Source organism: Scyliorhinus torazame, chromosome 15 (assembly GCF_047496885.1).
Source record: "Scyliorhinus torazame isolate Kashiwa2021f chromosome 15, sScyTor2.1, whole genome shotgun sequence".
Taxonomy (NCBI): domain Eukaryota; kingdom Metazoa; phylum Chordata; class Chondrichthyes; order Carcharhiniformes; family Scyliorhinidae; genus Scyliorhinus; species Scyliorhinus torazame.
In genome coordinates, this window is record NC_092721.1 from 11,242,097 (window position 1) to 11,263,079 (window position 20,983).

The window sequence follows — 20,983 nt, forward strand, 5'->3', positions numbered from 1 at the left end:
CATTGTTTGTGGAACCGTTTTGTGCAAATAGGAATTTCCGTCATCAATGAATTCTGCCAGTTCACCCTCTGCTCGATTTGTCCCAACTTATTTGTCGGAAGTCGGTCAGTCCATAGGAATTTCTGTCGGTACAGAGAAACCTTGGAGTTGGGTTTTACACAATATTTGGCTGCTTCTCACAGGCACTTAGTTGAAAGTCAAAATGGATTGAATGTTGCTTTCTTAACACACTCGACTTTTCAAGATTCTGGCTTTGCAAAGGTGGTGTTGAGACCAACAGAATTTTCACTTATTTTTTCTAATTAATAGTTAGGGTTGTTAAGTACATGAGGGGGCGGGGGGAGGAATGGAAGGATATGCTGATGGGGTGAGATGAAGGGGGGAGAGAGGAGTCTGGTGTAGAGCAGGAATACAGCACGGACCAGTTGGGCCGAATGGCCTGTTTCCATGCTGTAAATTCATACACCGCGATATTCAGCATTGCCACGTTCTTCTTTTCAGTGCATCAAGACCTACAACACTGATTGGCATCTCGTCCACTTCAAGTATGAAGATTACTCAGGGGATTTCAGGCAACTGGCAAAGTGAGTGAGTTCATTTCTTGGTCTACCTTTTGAAGTGAAATCTTTTTAACTTTTAAAAACAGAGTCTCACCGTCACGGCTGCATTTAAATGTCATCAGTTTCAGTGAAACTTACCATTTTGTATCCTATCTAACATCATGGATTAGTGGTTTTCACATAGCTGAAGAACTTTGTCATTGTAACGCACTAAATTCATGCGATTAATTCACAAAGTTTTGCTGAATAATAGTTGCCCATATGTGACTCTCTTGACGTTTTATTGACTCCCTGCGTCACTTCTGATCCTACCTCAGTTTATCTGCTACTGAAGCCTTTCTCCATGTCTTTCTTAACTTCTCGACCTGACTATTCGCAGTGGTTAGCACTGTTGCTTCACAGCGCTGGAGGCCTGGGTTCGATTCCCGGCTTGGGTCACTGTCTGTGTGGAGTCTGCACCTTCAGCGTGGGTTTCCTCCGGGTGCTCCGGTTTCCTCCCACAAGTCCCGAATGACGTGCTGTTAGGTGAATTGGACATTCTGAATTCTCCCTTAGTGTACCCGAACAGGCGCCGGAGTGTGGTGACTAGGGGCTTTTCACAGTAACTTCATTACAGTGTTAATGTAAGCGTACTTGTGACAATAATAAAGATTATTATTATTCTTCCAGTGACCTCCTGGCTAGCCTCCCATGTTCTACCCTCCATAAACTTAAACTCGCACCAAACCCCTCTTTTTCCTTCTTTAAGCGGATCATTGACCTCTTTGACTGAGCAGCCCTAATATTTACATGTGGCTCGTGTCAGAATTTTTGACGGAATTCGGTGAAGTGTCTTGGGACGTTTTACTTTGTTAAAGCTGCTATATAAATGCCAGTTGTTGTTATTAAGTTAGACTCGCTCCTCTCGAAGGAGTCTCTGACTTTCGTTCTGAGTCCAGGCGATGATCGTTTGTCAAAAGAAAGTGGGAACTGATTGGATAGATGCGCATACCAAATCTGCTTTCACTTGCACATTGTGTTAACTGCTGACGTTGCTCATCAATGAAATCAGTTAACAGTTCATGTGCTCCGTGGTCTGTAATCTGAATTTTACTCGCAATCCTACTCTTTATCACTAAAAAGGACATTGTTTACGTCGTGTCACTATAGAGTGTGAGACCTGTGCAATAATATAAGAGCTCTTAAATTAAAAACAATTCAAAAATCAATAAATAAGGCAACACGGTGGCCTAGTGGTTAGCACTGCTGCCTCACGGCGCCGCGGTCCCAGGTTCGATCCCGGCCCTGGGTCACTGTCCGTGTGGAGTTTGCACATTCTCCCCATGTCTGCGTGGGTTTCGCCCCCACAACCCAAAAATGATGCAGAGTAGGTGGATTGGCCACGTTAAATTGCCCCTTAATTGGAAAAAATAATTGGGTATTTTTAAAAATCAACAAATAAATGAATTCACAGTTTAATAATTTAAAAGTCACTCCTCAGCATTGTGAAACTGTCCATCAGACTTTAAGAAATTCAGTGGGAAAAGTTTACTGAATTTATTTTTTGTGGAACTTCTGAGGGTGGGATTTTCCTGCTGTTCCTACCGATGGAATCTTCTGGTCCCACTGAAGGACCCCCCACTCCCCCTCCCCCGCAGCAGGTTCCCAAGTGGTTGGATGGATGGACTACACAAACTGCCCAGAATATGGCAGGTCGGGAAGATCCCGACTAATGGCCTCCATCACTGGAAAACATTCGGCCCAATGTGTCTGCACCAACCCTCTGAATGATCACCCTACGTAGGCCCCACCCTATCCCCGTAACCCCACTCACCTGCACATCTTTGATCTGTGGGAGGAAACCAGAGCACCCGGAGGAAACCCACGCAGACATGGGGAGAACGTGCAGACTCCGCACAGACAGTGACCCAAAGCCGGAATTGAACCCGGTCCCTGACGCTGTGAGGCAGCAGTGCTAACCACTGTGCCCAAAAAAGTTCTCCCCACTGGCCGCCCAATATTTATCCCTCAATCAACATCAATAAAATAGCCAATCTGGTCATTCTCAGATTGCTGTTTGCATGTTAGCTGCTGTGTTTCCCACGTTGTTACAATGACTACATTTCAACAGTACTGCATTAGCTGGAATGCATTGTGGGATGTCCCAAAGTGGTGGAAAGCGCTATATAAATGCAAATTCCCCCCCCCCCAAGTGTCACTGCAGATTTGAACGGTAGCACAGTGGTTAGCACCGTTGCTTCGCAGCTCCAGGGCCCCAGGTTCGATTCCCGGCTTGGGTCACTGTGCGGAGTCTGCACGTTCTCCCTGTGTCTGCGTGGGTTTCCTCCGGGTGCTCCGGTTTCCTCCCACAAGTCTCGAAAGACGTGCAGGTTAGGTGCATTGGACATTCTGAATTCTCCCTCCGTGTACCCGAACAGGCGCCGGAATGTGGCGACTAGGGCTTTTCACAGTAACTTCATTGCAGTGTTAATGTAAGCCTACTTGTGACACTAATCAAGATTATTATTATTATTATTAATAATAAATCCAGCTCTGGATTTTGAAGACAATTCATTGCTTCCATACCTGCTGGATTACACTGAGTTTTATTTTGTTTATTTCCCAACAGCAAAGCTCCAAGACCAGAGAAGCTTCCGGTCCACGTTTTTGAAGTTGACGAAGACGTGGACAAAGATGAGGTAGTGGTTATTTATTCTCCTGCTTCGCTTGTACCTGATTGATTTGGGAAGGTCTGAAGTGAATTACACTTCCACGTCCTCCCTGACAACCCACCTTGAAGTTCATCTCAATTTGCATCCAAACCATTAAATTACTGCTAAAATAAAATGGTCATTCTCCAAACGCTGGGGTGTGAAACAAAAGCGGCACATGCTGGAAAAACTCTGAAGTCCGGCAGCATCTGGAGAGAGAGAAAATGGAGTTCACGTTTCGAGCCTGTGTGAGTCTTCCTCAGAGCTCAGAGTCGTACGGACTCGAGCCGGATGTTTCTCTCTCCACAGATGCTGCCCGACCTGCTGCGAATTTCCAGCACTTTGCTGTTTTCTGTTCCATGTAACTACCTGTTTCATCGGCTCACAAGCCAGAACAGGTAACTTGCAAGACAGCTCCCTCAGATGAATTGGGACAATTCTTGCCAGACCTGGGGCCAGTTTATGGTATTACTAAGTTAGTTTACACCTTTCCCCTCGTCATTCAGTGCTGGGAGTGTGAGCTGAGAACGGTGCAGGGAAGGTAGCTGGGAGCTCTGTGAATGACGTGACCAATGAGATTTCAGGATTGGGAAAGAAACTGAGGAACGATGAAGAAGGAAATTGGGTTATTAGAGTCAAATCAGTGACAGAAAGTCACTGTAGCACACTGGCGGCACGATAGCACAGTGGTTAGCACTGTTGCTTCACAGCGCCGGGGTCCCAGGTTCGATTCCCGGCTTGGGTCACTGTCTGTGTGGAGTCTGCACGTTCCCCCCGTGTCTGCGTGGGTTTCCTCCGGGTGCTCCGGTTTCCTCCCACAAGTCCTGAAAGACGTGCTGTTAGGTGAATTGGACATTCTGAATTCCCCCTCTGTGACCCGAGCAGGCGCCGGAATGTGGCGACTAGGGGCTTTTCACAGTAACCTCATTGCAGTGTTAATGTATGCCTACTTGTGACAATAAAGATTATTGTTATTATTATAAGTGAACCAAAGCCAGGAAAAGAACGATTGGATTAAGAAAGAGAGAAAAAAAGGGGCGGAAAGGAACGGGAAGGAAAAAATTGAAATGTCAAGTTTGCAGTCTAATAACATTCCTGAGGAGAATTTGTCATTTTGCAGAAGTGAGACCCCCACAGTTTAAATTTTCCATTTCTGGACCCGAGAGATTTATTGATTGGTATTGTGTAAACAATTATCACATCGCTAAAGAGGCACGCATTATTTGCAACTTTCTGCAGCGAGTTTAATGAACAAATAATCCAGAGCTGTAAAATCAATGGGCTGTATCTTGCTGGAAAAGTCGGACTGTTAACTATTAATGTGCAAGTGGTTAGCACTGCTGCATATGGCATCAAGGACCCAGGTTCGATCCCCCCCCCCCCCCCCCCCAAGGAAGAACTTCTCTCAGAGACTCATGAACGTGAGAATTCTTTTCCAAAGAGAACAGTGGAGGTTGGGCTATTGAATATATTCATGGCTGAGTCAGGCGGGTGTTTAAGGGTTATTGGGTTATAGGGGGGCAGAGTGGGGTTAAGGCCTCTGATCAGCCATGATCATGTTGAAGGCTTGAGGGGCGGAATGGTCCACTGCTTATTACTATTACTTGTGATCTTACAAATGTCCCAGCATAGGGTGGCACGGTGGCGCTGTGGTTAGCACTGCTGCCTCATGACGCTGAGGACCCAGGTTCGATCCCAGCCCTGGGTCACTGTCCGTGTAGAGTTCGCACATTCTCCCTGTGTCTACGTGGGTCTCACCCCCACAACCCAAAGATGTGCAGGGTAGGTGGATTGGCCACAGTAAATTTCCCCCTAATTGGGAAAGAATAATTGGGTACTCTAAATTAAACAAATGTCCCAGGATTCCTAAGGGTTAAGTTATGTGGATAGATTATAGAAACCAGACATGTATTTCCTCGATTGCAGAAGATTAAGGGATGATTTGATTTGGGTTTTTTGCCCCTTGATGTCCAAAGGTTAGGTGGGGTTATGCAGGTAGAGCGGGGGAGTAGGCCTCGTTAGGATGCTCTTTCAGATCGTTGGTCCAGACTGGATGGGCTGAATGGCCTCATTCTGTACTATAGGGATTCTATGGAATTCTATAACAATGTGCCATAGACGCCAGCCAGCAGCCTGGCCTGGATATTGTGCATTCCCATTGTGTAAATAGAATGAGGTTGGAGATTTTAATGTGGTTAAATTGTTAAGCTGCCTTACCTCCTGATGGTTAAAAATTGTGAAGGGTGAGCAACACGGCGGCGCAGTGGTTAGCACTGCTGCCTCACTGCGCCGAGGTCCCAGGTTCGATCCCGGCCCTGGGTCTCTGTCCGTGTGGAGTTTTCACATTCTCCCCGTGTCTGCATGGGTCTCACCCCCACAACCCAAAGATGTGCAGGGTAGGAGGATTGGCCACGCTAAATTGCCCCTTAATTGGAAAAAATTAATTGGGTACACTAAAATTATTTTAAAAACCTGTGAAGGGCTTTGATTGAGTAAATAAACAGAAATCTGTGTCCCACCGGTGGGTAGGCTGATGTCCAGAGGTCGCTGATTTAAGGTGATTCCCACAAGGGCCAGAGGGGAACTCGCACAGTGAGTTGTTGTGATCTGGAATGCTGCTGAAAGGATAATAGAAGCAGATTCAATTGTGACTCTCATTGGGAATTGGGTGTAGAAGTGTAAAGGGAAAGTACAGGGCTGTGGGGATTGGCACTAATTCTATGTCACTTTCAAAGAACCAGCATCGACACCAGATGGGCAGAATTACATCCTCCTCAGTTGTCAGATTCCATGGTTTAGTTGATATAGAAGCAGGAGTAGGCCATTCGGCCCATCGAGCCTGCTCCACCACTCAGTCCGATTATGACTGATCTGATTGTGGCCGCACTGCATTTCCTGACTGCCCCCCACAATCCTCCCTTGTTGATCAAAAATCCCTCTAACTCAGTCCTGACTGTGTTCAATGACCCATCGTCCACTGCTCTCTGGGGGAAAAGATTTTCAACGATTTGTGATTCTCAGGGCAGAAACTCCCACTCATCTCCATCTTAAATGGCAGACTGTTTTTTTCCGCCGAAAACACACCCTTGGTTCTAGTTTCCCCCACAAGAGAAAATATTCTCCCAGCATCCAGCCTGAGCGGCACGGTAGCATAGTGGTTAGCACAGTTGCTTCACAGCGCCAGGAACCCGGGTTTGATTCCTGGCTTGGGTCACTGTCTGTGCGGAGTCTGCACGTTCTCCCCGTGTCTGCGTGGGTTTCCTCCGGGTGCTCCGGTTTCCTCCCGCAAGTCCCGAAAGACGTGCTTGTTAGGTACTTTGGACATTCCGAATTCTCCCTCTGTGTACCCGAACAGGCGCCGGAGTGCGCCGACTAGGGGCTTTTCACAGTAACTTCATTGCACTGTTAATATAAGCCTACTTGTGACAAATAAAGATTATTATTAAGTCCTCTTTAGAATCTTCTAAACTCCAATAAGTATGGCCCTGACCTGCTCAATCTTTCCTCATAAGACAAACCCTTCATCTCCGAAACTAGCCTGGTGAACCTTACCTGAATTGCTTCCAATGCAAGCAAACCTGTCCTTAATTAGCGAGAGCAAAACAATGTGCAGTCCCGCAGTCTTGGATAAAAGCGATGTTCTTATCATTTTGAGTAGAGTCATAAGATTAATTGCAGACTAGCTGGTTTCTTCAGCACAAAAGAAGTTCAAGGATTCATGAATGGCTGTCAGACTTCATTTACTACAATAGTTCCCCATCATGGGCGTATAATTGGTAAAGGGAACTCCAGCAGGGAGCAGGGCAGAATGTTGGCCCAGCTCTGTGGCCGCCTTTCACCATTGTTTTGTTGTAAACACCGCCGTCTCTTATTTTAGAGTTGGAAACCAGGGTCGGAGTCTCACTGTGATAAGAATTTTTAATGATTCCAATCAGTCATGCTTTAACATTCTTGATTTGGTTTAACTCACTCCTGATAGTTGCTGCAGAATTTCATCTTGCACGATCAGGATAAACACAAGAATACCAAATTTCAAATGGGTAAAGGGTGCTGATTGGCTGGCATGTTGACTTGCCGGAATGTCGCAATGGGGAATGATCGACTAGTCAATAAAAGCAATAAAATAAAAGGAGGTGTCAGTGCCCGGTGGTCCACTGTAACAAAAATCAAACTTTGAAACTTTGGGGCAGCACGGTAGCATTGTGGATAGCACAATTGCTTCACAGCTCCAGGGTCCCAGGTTCGATTCCGGCTTGGGTTACTGTCTGTGCGGAGTCTGCACATCCTCCCCGTGTGTGCGTGGGTTTCCTCTGGGTGCTCCGGTTTCCTCCCACAGTCCAAAGATGTGCAGGTTAGGTGGATTGGCCATGCTAAATTGCCCTTAGTGTCCAAAATTGCCCTTGGGTGGGGTAAGCACAGTAAGAAGTCTCACAACACCAGGTTAAAGTCCAACAGGTTTATTTGAAATCACAAGCTTTCGGAGATCAGCTCCTTTGTCAGGTGAAGTGATAAGGATTAGCGCTCCTGATGAAGTAGCAGTGCTCCGAGAGCTTGTGGTTTCAAATTAACCTGTTGGACATGTAATTGATATAAGACATTGGCACTGGGTAATGAAAAAGGGCCTATGTTGAATGGATTAGTTAGGGTTACACTGATTGAAGTGTCTATTCTGGTGCAGGTTTATTGGATAACAGCCAGGACAATCAGTGCCTGAAAAAGAGAAATTCCTGCTGATGTCATGTAATTAGGCTCCAGTTTGCTACAAAATAAACATTTTCATTGGTTGGCTAATCTCCTATCTCTTAAATCGCCAACCCCTGTTCCTGTGTCTGACTTTGTACAGAGTAATGTGCCCAACATCTGAGGTTTGAGTGGATCAGGCATTTTGCCTTTGCAAATAAACGTTAAACACAATACGCCTTTTATTGAATATACTAAAATGAACGAATAATCAGTTTATCCTTTAAAAACTATGAAGTCAATCGGGCACTTTGATCGTCTGCCAATCTTGTGTTGGCTGAGTTTATAAGATTAGTCACAGAGTAGAAGTTGAGGAACCCCGATAACTGGAATTGAAATCTGCAATGCTTTGTCAACGGATTGATTTTCCTCAATGAAACACATGAAATGCGAAAAGGATTTGCTTTAATGCGAGAATGTTTGTCGGAACGTGAGACATGGTTGACTCCAGCAGCTATGCCCTTTCACTCAGTATCTCCCATGTCCTGGTTCGCCCAACAAGTACAACTTGTGCCATATTACTGACCAATGTCGGGGGAGAGGGGGAAGGGGAAGGAGGGGGTGAGGGAGGTTGGGGGTAAAGGGGGAGGTGGTGGAGAGGGAGGAGCAAGGGGGGGGGGGAATGGAATGGTGCAACAGGCTCAAGGGGTTAAATGGCTGTTTGTTATATGTTTAAATATGTGTCGAAGTGACAGTGAGGATATTGCATTCAATGTGGATCTCGGCAGACTGAAGGGAAAATAAATTGCCCATAACTAGTGTCCTGATTTTGTGGACTAAATCAGGCCTAGGTACGATCAACTTTTTAAAAAATGACTATTCATGTAAGATATTTAGATGTGGGGATCTATGGCAAGGCCAGCAATTATTCCTCATCACTACTTATCCCTGAATGCAACTGACTGGCTGACTAGGCCATTTCAGAGGGTAATTAAGAGTCAACCACATTGTTGTAGGTCTGGAGTCACATAGAATCATAGAATCACTACAGTGCAGAAGAAGGCCATTCGACCCTCTGAAAGAGCACTCTACCTAGGCCCGCGTCCCCACCCTATTCTCGTAACCTAGTAACCCCACCTAACCTTTTGGAGACGAAGGGGCAATTTATCATGGCCAATCCACCTAACCTGCGCATCTTTGCACTGTGGGAGGAAACCGGAGCACCCGGAGGAAACCCACGCAGACGTGGGGATAATGTGCAGACTCAGCACAGATAGTCACCCGAGGCCGGAATTGAACCCGGGTCCCTGGCTCTGTGAGGCAGCAGTGCTAACCACTGTGCCACCAGACCAGGTAAGGATGGCAGATTTCCCTCACTAAGGGACATTAATGGACCAGGTGTTTTTTTAATAACAGCCCAGTAGTTTCACGGTCACTATTACTGATGCTAGCTTTTAAATTTCGGATTTATTCAATTACTTGTATTTAAATTCCCCCACTTGTCGTGAAAAGATTAGAACTCAAGTTTCCAGAGTATTCACCAGGCCTCTGGATTATTAGCCTGGTGTCTTAACCAGTGTGCCACTGCGTTCTGCACACTGTAGCTAAGCAGCTCATTGACTCTTGCCTTGGCCTTCCTCCTCAAGTCTAGAACAAAACAACGAACAATACAGCACAGGAACAGGCCCTTCCGCCCTCCAAGCCTGCACCAATCACATGTCCTATCTAGACCAACCACCTGTATCCTTCTGTACCCTGTCTGTTCTTGTGTCTATCCAGATAAGTCTTAAAGGTCGCTAATGTATCTGCCTCAACCACCTTACTTGGCAGTGCATTCCAGGCCACCACCACCTTCTGTATAACAAAACTTCCCCCACACATCTCCACTGAACCTTTCCCCCCTCACCTTGAACTTGTGCCCCCTTGTAATTGTCATTTCCGCCCTGGGAAAAAGCCTCCAACTGTTCACCCTATCTATACCCCTAATAATTTTGAAACTTCTATCAGGTCGCCCCTCAGCCTCCGTCTCTCTAGGGAGAACAATCCCAGTTTATTCAATCTCTCCTCATAGCTAATACCCTCCATACCAGGCAACATCCTGGTAAACCTTTTCTGTACTCTCTCCAAAGCCTCCACGCTTCTGGTAGTGCGGTGACCAGAATTGGACACAGTATTCCAAATGTGGCCTAACCAACATTCTATATAACTGTAACATAGTTTTTGAGCTTTTATACTCGATACCCCGTCCTATGAAGGCAAGCATGCCATATGGTTTCTTTACCACCATTTCCATCTGTGCTGCCACTTTTAAGGATCTGTGGGCCTGCACACCCAGATCTCTCCGTGTTTCTATGCACAGATGGTCCTGCCATTTATTTTATAGCTCCCACCTGAATTGGATCTACCAAAATGAATCACCTCGCATTTGTCCGGGTTAAATTCCATCTGCCATTTCTCTGCCCAATTTTGCAGCCTATCTATATCCTGTTGTATTTTCCGACAATCTTCATCACTATCTGCAACTCCTGCAATCTTAGTATCATCCGCAAACTTGCTAATCAGACCCGCTACGTTTTCTTCCAAGTCATTTATATATATTACAAAGAGCAGAGGTCCCAGTACTGATCCCTGCAGAACACCACTAGTTACAGACCTCCATTCGGAAAAACACTCTTCCACTGCTACCCTCTGTCTTCTATGGCCAAGCCAGTTCTGAATCCACCCAGCTAGTTCACCCATGACCCCATGTGACTTAACTTTTACACCAGCCTGCCATGAGGGACCTTGTCAAATGCTTTACTAAAGTCCATGTAGACAACATCCACAGCCCTTCCCTCATCAATCGTTTTTGTCACCTCCTCAAAAAATTCAATCAAATTAGTGAGACATGACCTCCCTCGTACAAAACCATGCTGTCTGTCGCTAATAAGACCATTCACTTCCAAATGTGCATAGATCCTATCTCTGAGAATCTTTTCCAATAATTTCACTATCATTGACTTCAAGCTCACTGGCCTATAATTACCTGGATTATCCTTGCAACCCTTCTTGAATAATGGTACAACATTGGCTATTCCTTCAATTCTCTGGGATCTTACCTGTCGCCAACAAAGACACAAACATTTCTGTGAGAGGCCCAGTGATTTCATCTCCTGCCTCCCTCAATAATCTGGGATAGATGCCACCTGGCCCTGGGGATTTGTCTAGTACCAACACACACACATCACCGTTATCTGCCGACTGAAGCTGTTGAAATTGTTGCTGTACCTTCTTCAACTGCTGCAATCCATGCAGTGTAGGTACACCCACAGTGCTGTTAGGGAGGGAGCTCCAGGATTTTGACCCAACGACAGCGAAGGAACGGCGACGTATTTCCAAGTCAGGATGCTGTGTGACACTCAAATAAAAGCTTCTGAAACTATTCTATATGAATTGATATCAGAAAGATCTGTCTTTTAAATCTAGGACACAGCTTCGCTGGGTTCACAGAAGGGAGGCATCACGAAACAAGGATGGCTGCACAAGGGCAACATGAACAGTGCGATCAGTGTAACCATGAGGGTGAGACTTCCCGTCACAGTCTTTCTCAAGTTTTCCACTGTACATCAAAACGGATCCTTAAAGTGTTCCTAATATTTTTATCACTCGTGCTTAATAGTTAAAAACCATTAAAGCTTGCAATTATCCTAGAACTCTGCTGATTGCAATGTGTGGGTCTGTTTGCCATCACTCAATATTTATGACTCAATCGACATTTGAAAACCGATATATCACACTGCCACTTTTGGGACCTTGCTGTGTGCCAATTGACTACTGAATTTCCTACCTTACAGCAGTGGCTCTGAAGTTTCGAAAGAGTCTAAAGAAATTCAGTTCTTTCTATCTGTCCTTTGAAGCACTTTGTGAAGTCCTGAGGCTGTGAAAGGCGATTTAGAAATGCAGCTTCCATTACGTGTTGTCACTCTTCGTCGGTGAGGGAGAGAGAAACAGGTGCAGCGGCCCACCCGGTCTGCTCTGAGGACATCACCGATATGGGGTCCGGCTAAATTAAGAGTGGCTGGAGCAGTGAGTTATGAGGGGTTGGGGGGAGGGGGAGAATAGTGAGGGTGATGCCCGTGGGAATGGGGTGGCGTTAGGACCTGGGGCTGTTGGATGTTGGGGCGAGATAGCCGAGTGAAAAGTTTCAGGCCGAGTAGCCAGTGCCCATGTACCCCTGAGGTGGGACCTCCGAACGATTTGAGCTCAGGCTGATCAACTTGAATATAATCGACGATCATCATAGAGTGGTGGCACTGGGAAGCGATGGGCAGAGACAATACCTGGAAATGTGTCAGCAAAGTGCTGGAGGAAGTAATTGGACCGTGTGCAGGAACTGGTCTGATGTCTACTGAACACTTCCAAGAACCACCACACTGAGTTGCTTTAACGCTGAACCTCTTCAGGACTGTGTTTCCATAGCTGGCTGCCATGTTTAAAATGTTCTCCCAGTGCGACTTGGCAGCTTCTGGTTGTGTTTGAAGATCTCTGTCAGATGTCCTCTTCTGAACCAAAGTAGCCACTCTTGCGGGTGCTGCAGCCAATATGTGCACAGCAAGCTCCCACAGCGTGGTAATAGCTAGATCATTTAATTGTTGGTTGAGGGGTAAATATTGGCGAAGTCCCCCGCTTTTTCAAATCGTGGCCATGGAATCGTTTGCGTCCACCTGAGAGAGTCTTGATGTAACATCTTAGCTGAAGGACAGCATCTCTGAGGGAGCAGCACTTCCTCCGTACTGACTTGGATTGTCAGTCTGCACTCTCTGGAATGGGACTCGAACCTAGGAGCCTTCTGACTCCGAGGCACGTGTGCCACCCCATTGAGCCTCAGCTGGCAACGAATGAAATGGTTCTCGGACAGCAAGTGCTACATGATGCTGGCCAGCAGCAGAACCTGCATACCTGACGCTCTGAAACCATTTTTTATCTCCTCAGTCATTCAAGAGGCGGTTTTTCCATCTGACGCAACTTGGAGATGGTTCGTACATTCTTAACTTCTACAAAGATGAGAAAATTTCCAAGGAGCCAAAGGGGTCGATCTTTCTGGACTCGTGCATGGGAGTGGTCCAGGTACAGAATCGAATGCCTTAACTGATGACTTGCTGCATGTTTAGACGGAGAGTGAGTGAATTGATGTTGAGGCTGGGGGACAATCAAAGTCAAGTAACTATTGACGGTTCTTTTCTCTGTATTTCGCTGCGGGGGGGGGGAGACCCACAATCCAACAGTTTTTGCATCTGGTCCTATCGGAACAGTTTTCATTTTTAATGGCTAGATACAGAGGTTGAGCTTCCTCAAACTGCACATGGAGGCCGGGGCAGTGCGGAATTAGAGCACTAGACTCGGGAAGAAAGCATTAGCGTGGGCGCGACTGATTAAATGATGTGTTTCAGTGCTGCAGTGGCCTGTTACCTTCCAGAACTGGTCAAAGTATGGCTCACTATCTGCAGTGTTGCCATGGGACGGCCCATTATTTCTGGGATCGGTTGTGTAAATAAAAACCAGGAATGCTGGAAAGCCTCGGCAGGTCTGGCAGCAGCTGTGGAGAGAGAATCAGAGTTAACGTTTCGAGTCCAGTGATGACCTCCTTCAAAACGTAGGGGTTCCAAAGAAGAGTCGTATTGGACTTGAAACATTGGGGGCCCCGCGCCGGGCCGGAGAATCGCCGCAACCGCGCCACGACGCCCCGGCGGCGGCGAGCGATTCTCCGAGGTGCGGAGAATCGCCGCCACTTGCGTTGGCGCGGTGCCGGCCGGGGGCCGCTGGAATCGGCGGGGCCGCCGACTCTCCGGTCCGGATGGGCAGAGCGGCCGTGCCGATACGACAGAGTCCCGCCGGCGCTGTTCACCACTGGCCGCTGCCGGCGGGGACGGTCGGGGGCGGCCTGTGGGGGCGGAGGGGATGGGGAGGGGGGCTCCTTCATCGGGGGGGGGGGACCTCCGATGGGGTCTGGCCCGCCCCCCGGGCCTAATTTCTGGCGCGCCGGCTCCTGAACACCGACGCCATGTTGAGTCGGGGCCGGCGCGCTAAAGAAGTCCCCCGCGCATGCGCAGGTTGGTGCGACCCATTTGGCGCCATGAAAGGAGACTGGAGCGGCGTGAACCGCTCCAGCGCCGTGCTGGCCCCCTGTGGGGGACAGAATCGGTCGTACCCGGGCCTGGTTCGCGCCAACGTGAAACGTGACGGCGTTCACGCCGTCGCGAACACTTGGGCTCCATATTGGAGAATCGCCCCAACTAACTCAGACGCTGCCAGATCTGCTGAGTCGTCCCAGCACTTTTGTTTTTTATTATTACCTATTAAGTGGCTTCGACTTCTTCAAATAACATAATATCCCCCTGCATTTGACAATTCTCCACATCTCTCCTCCCCCTTCACTCTCCCTCTCCCTTCCGCTTCCTTTTTCTCCCCTGTCCTCCTTCCCTCCCATTTCCCTCCTGCAGCTGTAAAGATGAATTTTGGGATGCCCAGCAGAGTCTCAATTTGGTCATTCTGTTTTCTTAACTGTTACTGTGAACAGGGTCAGTCAAATAGAAAGGTTACGGCCGAGGCCACAAGCTGCTGAGCTAATCTCCATTTTCTGGTTAGTGAGGCACTTGGCAAACAATCGATTGCTTGGGAACAGGTTGGGAAGCTCCCTTTGTGACAGGAGGTGTCCTTAGCAAAGCTGAAACTTCACAGGAATTTTGGAATCTCAGTCCATAGATTGAAGCTCCTTATAAGTTGCAATGAGAGAAGTTGGTGATTTACATTGACCTGATTAAGGTTATTCAGACCAGCTCCTGTGTGAGAATGACCTGACATGAGCTCTATGATTTCTAACACAGGCCATGGCGATTGAATAGGTCTTTGTGAGTTTCTGGATGCCACTGACCAGGAATATTCTGGTTGTCTTGTGCAGTCTGGCCTTCTGAAGCCACATTGTGTATATTCCTCAATCACCACCAACTCTCTCCCTCGGCCACTTACTGAGCTTGAATCCCAGCCTTAGCTTCCTTAATGACACCTGCGTATCATTGTTGCTGTCTATCCCAGTCTCAATCTTGATGAAACCTTCATCCATGACCTTGTGTCTTCCGTAATCAGCTATTCCAGTCCTCTCCTGGCCTTTCCCCCATTTTCCATCCTCCCTAAACTTGAGCTCAATCCAAAACACAGTCCATACTTTTAACGTGCATGTCCACCCAGCGGTGATCTATAGTCCGTTCTCGCTGATCCGCGTTGTCGCCCGATCTAGAATCACTTTGGTTTTAAAGTTCTCGCCTTTGTTTTCAAATCCCTCCAGTGCCTCGCTCTCTGATCTCCTCCAGCCCCAGAACCCTCCGCGATCTCTGCGACCCTCCAGTTCTGACCTCTCACACATCATCAGTTTTAATTGCTCCACCATTGACGGCCATACCTTCAGCCACTTTGGCTCCAAGCTGAGGAATTCCACCCCCCCAAACCTCTCTCACCTTCTTTAAGACGCTCCTCAAAACCTACCTCTTTGATGACGTTTTTTGTCAGCCGTCCTCACATCTCTCTTTGTGGCTCAGTGGCATACCTAGCCCGATGATGTGCTTGGGAAGCGTGTTGGAACTGGGTTAAAGGTGCTATATAAATGAAAGTCGCTGCCGTTAGCGGTATTTCTAAATGCCTTTTTTATAAAAGTGCGAACAAGCCAGCTTTCTATTTTGCAGAATAACAGAATCCGACGATTTGCCTTTGAACTGAAGATGCAGGACAAGAGCAGCTACCTATTGGCTGCTGATAGTGACCAGGAGATGGACGAGTGGATTGGATCCCTAAATAAAATCCTCCAGAGCACATTCGAAGCCGCCATGCAAGAGAAGAGAAACGGCGAGTCACTAGAGAGTGAGTGTGAATCAGATCCTACCTTTCCCCGGCCAAGCAGACTTGCCGACTGGAAGTGTTTACAGAGGCCGATTTGGACGGGCACAGAGGCCGATGAGTGGGTGGGGGGGTGGGGTGGGGGGGGGGGGCATAGATTTGCACCACGGGCCCGTGCCATCCAGCCCCTGCACCACTTTCGGGGAGGCTGTGTCAGGTGGCAGAACTTCCACTGCAGGCCGCTTCAGGTTGTCAAATAGTCAATCGGTCAGAGGCACCGAGTCGGCCTCCTGACAGCAGACCTGGGGGCCAGAGAATGAATCCAAGCAGCCCCCTCACCCCCCCTCGCGTAGCCACCTCCAGCTTTGGTCACAGACGGCCCTGAGCAGGGGGGGGGCCTCCGCCACGATGGTGGCCGTGCAGCCTGTGTGGCCATTTTAGTTGAGGTGCCCCCTCACTCAGCCCCTTGCCTGTAACTGTGAGCTGCAGCTGCTCGTGTGCTAAAAGGTCTCCAATTGGTCACCCAGCCTTGTGTGCGCTCCCTAAGCGGGTCCTCGAGCCACAAATTGGCCAATGCAGCCAGGTTCAAAGTCACGTTTGTGCTCCAGAATCTGACCTACACTTGATGGCAACGTTGAGGGTCCTGCCCCAAACTGAACTCCCTGCCTGCTATCAGCGCTACCATCGCCCTCCGTGATAAACTGTGCGCAGATCGTAATGGTGCAAAGCACGTGCGTGTGAAATGGTGTCAGTTTTGTCACGTGTACCCGCACTCTGCCTAACACTGTGCAATGATTTGCCTTGACCTGCACTGAGGCTCTTAAACTTGTTGTGGTATTTGGTTGAAGGAAGCGGGAGAGATTCTACTCCCGAGTCACTGTCGAGCTCACTCGACTGTCGCCACATTGGCTCGACTCACAGCTTTCTGACACCTTTCCCTCACGGTTATTACCGGCACACTCCGGGGGGGGGGAATCTGTTGAACTAGAACAAATGATTGGGGGCTTTCAAATGTAGATGGGGTTTGCCCAAAGACCACTTGCACCCATGTTCTCCACTTGTTCAATATTCAATTAGTCTGATTTTAAATCCCGTTGCTCACAGATGGTGGACTGGACACCCCAATTTTTAAAATATGCTTTTGTTTTGGTCATAAGCTCATTTTTAGCAAAATGAATCAAATGGCAAGTTACTGCTCTTAAATACGCCAAGCAATACCGTCTAATTGAAAAAAAGTAACAGGGGCAGCAGGGCAGCACAGTGGTTAGCACAGCTGCCTCACAGCATCAGGTTCAATTCCAGCCTCGGGAGACTGTCTGTGCGGAGTCTGCACGTTCTCCCCGTGTCTGCGTGGGTTTCCTCCGGGTGCTCCGGTTTCCTCCCACAGTCCAAAGATGTGCAGGTTAGGTGGATTGGCCATGCTAAACTGCCCTTTGTGTCCAAAAGGTTAAGTGGGGTTACTGGGTTACGCAAACAGGGTGGAGGCGGGGGCTTAAGTAGGGTGCTCTTTCCAAGGGCCGGTGCAGACTCGATGGGCAGAATGATCTCCTACTGCACTGTAAATTCTATTAAAAAAGTTACAACGATTCTTACTGCCCAGTTGCACGAGGTTATTCGAGGGTTTTTATGCTTGCGATTGTACACATGTATATTGGCAGAAACTTAAAAGTACGACCTGCTGACACAATTCCAAACAGAATTTGTGGCAAATTTCCCCATTGTGCCCGGAGCGGAAACCCTACCTCTTGATGCTTACACAAGGCTCAGTGCACGTTGTCTGCATTTTCCTGAAAGCTATGAGTGTATGTAAACATTTTAGCTCTCAATTAGTGCAGCATTCAGCGATCCAAAATAAGAATTGGATTTCCTGCCAATTTGTTGAGTCCAGCGCCTGGTTGGTGCTTGCAATTGCCCTGAATCAACCTCAATAATCTGTGGCTCAAACTAACCCAGAGATCAGAGCTGAATGACTGACCGCAGGGCAAGTATTCAAGCTTCAATCCTGAGTGCCACGTGTAAAGAGACACGAGAACCATCTCTCTGCCCCTGCTCTGTGACAGCACCTCAAAGAGCACGAGAGACTTCCTTCACAAACCCTGGAGTTGTAGAAAAAAGAAACACAGTGTGCTGTTGTCCTCAAAGATGCCATGCACTTGTACCTGCTGCAATTTTATTTTTCAACGAGAAAGATCCCTGTGATCTGAAGCACAAGAGAAAAACTGAAACAAGCAAAGAAAATGAAATTAAATGGGTGCTGAGATTATGGTTTGAAATTGTTGAACTCGATGCTGAGCCCTGAAGCTGTAACATGCGAATCAAAATATTGTATCATACAATTTACAGTGCAGAAGGAGGTCATTCGGCCCATCGAGTCTGCACCGGCTCTTGGAAAGACCACCCTACTTAAGCGCACACCTCCACCCTATGCCCGTAACCCAGTCACCTCAGCTAACCTTTTTGGACACTAAGGGCAATTTTGGACGCTAAGGGCAATTTATCATGGCCAATTCACCTAACCTGCACATCTTTGGACTGTGGGAGGAAACCGGAGCACCCGGAGGAAACCCACACAGACACGGGGAGAACGTGCAGACTCCGCACAAAGATGGGTTGCTGTCTGAAAGCTTAGGTTGAACCGCACTGTAACGGTGCAGCAGGCGGAGGACAGAGATGTCAGTTTGAGATCTCGGTTAAATTGCTCTTTCAAAGAAGCCAGCGCAGATTTGATGGGCCGAATGGCCTCATTATCTTCTGTATCATTCTGGGTGCAAAACGTTAATGTGCAGGATGGCGCAGTGGTTAGCACCGAGGTCTCAGGTTCGATCCCGGCCCCGGGTCACTGTCCGTGGGGTGTTTGCACATTCTCCCCGTGTCTGCGTGGGTCTCACCCTCACAACCCAAAGATGTGCAGGTTAGGTGGATTGGCCACGCTAAATTGCCCCTTAATTGGAAAAGAAAATAATTGGGTACTCTAAATTTATTTTAAAGAATTAAAAAGTTAATGTGCAACAGAGAAAACAGGAACCATTTGCAAAATAATCAAAGTCTCTGCAGGACAATGCTGAGGAAACCAGCCTAACGTGTACTGAATGATGCAAAACAGGTCCTTCCTGGCCCAGCTCAGAAATACACAAATATTACTCAAGATTCTCCCTCACAGGCCAAGATTCTTAATGACAAAACCTGCTTCCTGCAGCATTGTGTGTTAATAAATGAAAAATCTACAGATATTCAACCACATGCAGCACTGATGGGTCCACTTGTTGAAAGGCGGTTCTGTACAAATTGCATATGAGTCACATCCTCGTTAAATCAGTTCAGTGCGATCTACATTTAACTTGTCAATGATTCGTAAACTCCCTTTATCTGCGAGTCCGCCTTCCCTTCCACACCACAAACTGGAAGTGGTTCAGTGGTTGAAATGCTCACCTCAGTAAACACCATCACAACCACTGGCCAGACAGCAGTGTGTTACATTGTATGAAGTCTTGTATGGGTTCTGCACTTGACAAAAAAAATGTGTGGCTATGTTTTGAGGTTTGCTTCGAAATTGGAAAAATCTATCTATTCTGGAACCTTAATGTGTTTTAAAAAGGAACACTGCTTTAATACCAATACTGCCCCTGCATCAGCCCATCGTTTAAAAAAAAAAAATCATATACGGGATGTGGGCGTCGCTGGTTAGGCCAGCATTTATTGCCCATCCCTAGTTACCCTTCAGAAGGTGGTAGTGAGCTGACTTCTTGAACCACTGCAGTCCATGTGGTGTAGGTACACCCACTGTGCTGTTAGGGAGGGAGTTCCAGGATTTTGTCCCAGCGACAGTGAAGGAAAGGCGATATATTTCTGAGTCAGTGCAGTGAGTGACTTGGAGGGGAACGTCCAGGTGGTGGGGTTCCCAGGTGGGCTGTTCGTGTCCTTCTAGATGGTCATAGTCGTGGGTTTGGAAGGTGTTGTCTAAGAAACCTTGGTGAGTTACTATAGCGTATTTTGTAGATGGTACATACGGTTGCCATTGTTCATCGATGATGGAAGGTTTGAATGTTTGTGGAAAGGGTAGTAATCAAGCGGGCTGCTTTGTCCTGGATGGCGTTGAGCTTCTTCAGTGTTTAAAAAAAAAAAAAAAAATTTAGAGTACCCAATTAGGTTTTTTACAATTAAGGGGCAATTTAGCGTGGCCAATCCACCTACCCTGCACATCTTTGTGTTGTGGGGGTGAGACCCACGCAGACACGGGGAGAATGTGCAAACTCCACACGGACAGTGACCCAGGGTCGGGCTTGAACCTGGGACCTCGGCGCCGTGAGGCAACAGTGCTAACCCACTGCACCGCCGAAGCTTCCTCACTGTTGTTGGAGCTGCACTTATCCAGGCAAGTGGAGACTATTCCATTACACTCCTGACATGTGCCTTGTACAGGCTTTGTGGGGGGGCAGCGTGGTCAGGAGGTGAGTTACGCGCCGTAGAACACATAGCCTTTGACCAGCTCGAGTAGCCACAATATTAATATGGCTAGTCCAGTTCAGTTTCTGATCAATGGTAATCACCAGGATGTTAACTGGATGTCTACTGCTGAAGCCCTCATCCTTGTTACCTCTAGATTAGACTATTCTGAGGCACTCTTGCCCCTGAGGCCATCTAAACCTCTGTCGCCCATGTCCTTCCTTGCACCACGTCCCTGTTACATTCTGATGCTTGGCCAGTAGGAATAAGTGCAATACAAAATGTTTAGTTCGTGACGAGTTAGTTTTATTGTTCTCCAATTGCTTGGGTTATATAACCATAAGAGCCTTATCAAAAACTACTAACTATTATAATTAACCTAAGAGATACGACAAATTGTGCCGATCCACAACAAAGACTCAGTTTTGCACTGAGTGCTGAATTTGGTGCATTTGAGTGCGATCGTGAGAGTTTGGTGACCGAGGGAGTATAAGGCTTCATTTTTATCTAAAGTTTAGTCTTTCTTTTATTTAGTTAATTAACTTAAAAGTTGCTGTTTGGTTTAGAAGTAGGTGAATTTTCAATAAGCTTTAAACAGGCTTCTACTTGTAGGCACTTGCAGCTGGAGCTTGTTAATTAGTTAATTGGATTAGGCCAGTTTTCAGAGGCTAGATTCACAGTATAAAAGTGATCCCCTACAGTGCAGACTTTGTTTGCACTGAGTGCTGAATTTGGTGCATTTGA

At 47.4% G+C, this 20,983-nt stretch overlaps 1 protein-coding gene across 15 annotated transcripts in view; it reads left to right on the forward strand.

The window, feature by feature from the left end:
• The window catches only part of LOC140391521 (dedicator of cytokinesis protein 9-like), a 407,496-nt gene that overhangs the window by 187,155 nt on the left and 199,358 nt on the right, over positions 1-20,983 (forward strand). For 10 of the 15 annotated variants that reach the window (XM_072476084.1, XM_072476079.1, XM_072476087.1 and 7 more), the window contains exons 4-8: positions 502-584; positions 3,169-3,241; positions 11,396-11,491; positions 12,902-13,036; positions 15,646-15,820. In XM_072476084.1, the coding sequence (XP_072332185.1) occupies positions 502-584; positions 3,169-3,241; positions 11,396-11,491; positions 12,902-13,036; positions 15,646-15,820 (562 nt within the window). The remainder of the gene's footprint in view (positions 1-501; positions 585-3,168; positions 3,242-11,395; positions 11,492-12,901; positions 13,037-15,645; positions 15,821-20,983) is intronic. The other 5 variants (XM_072476085.1, XM_072476095.1, XM_072476094.1 and 2 more) reach the window with 1 other exon arrangement.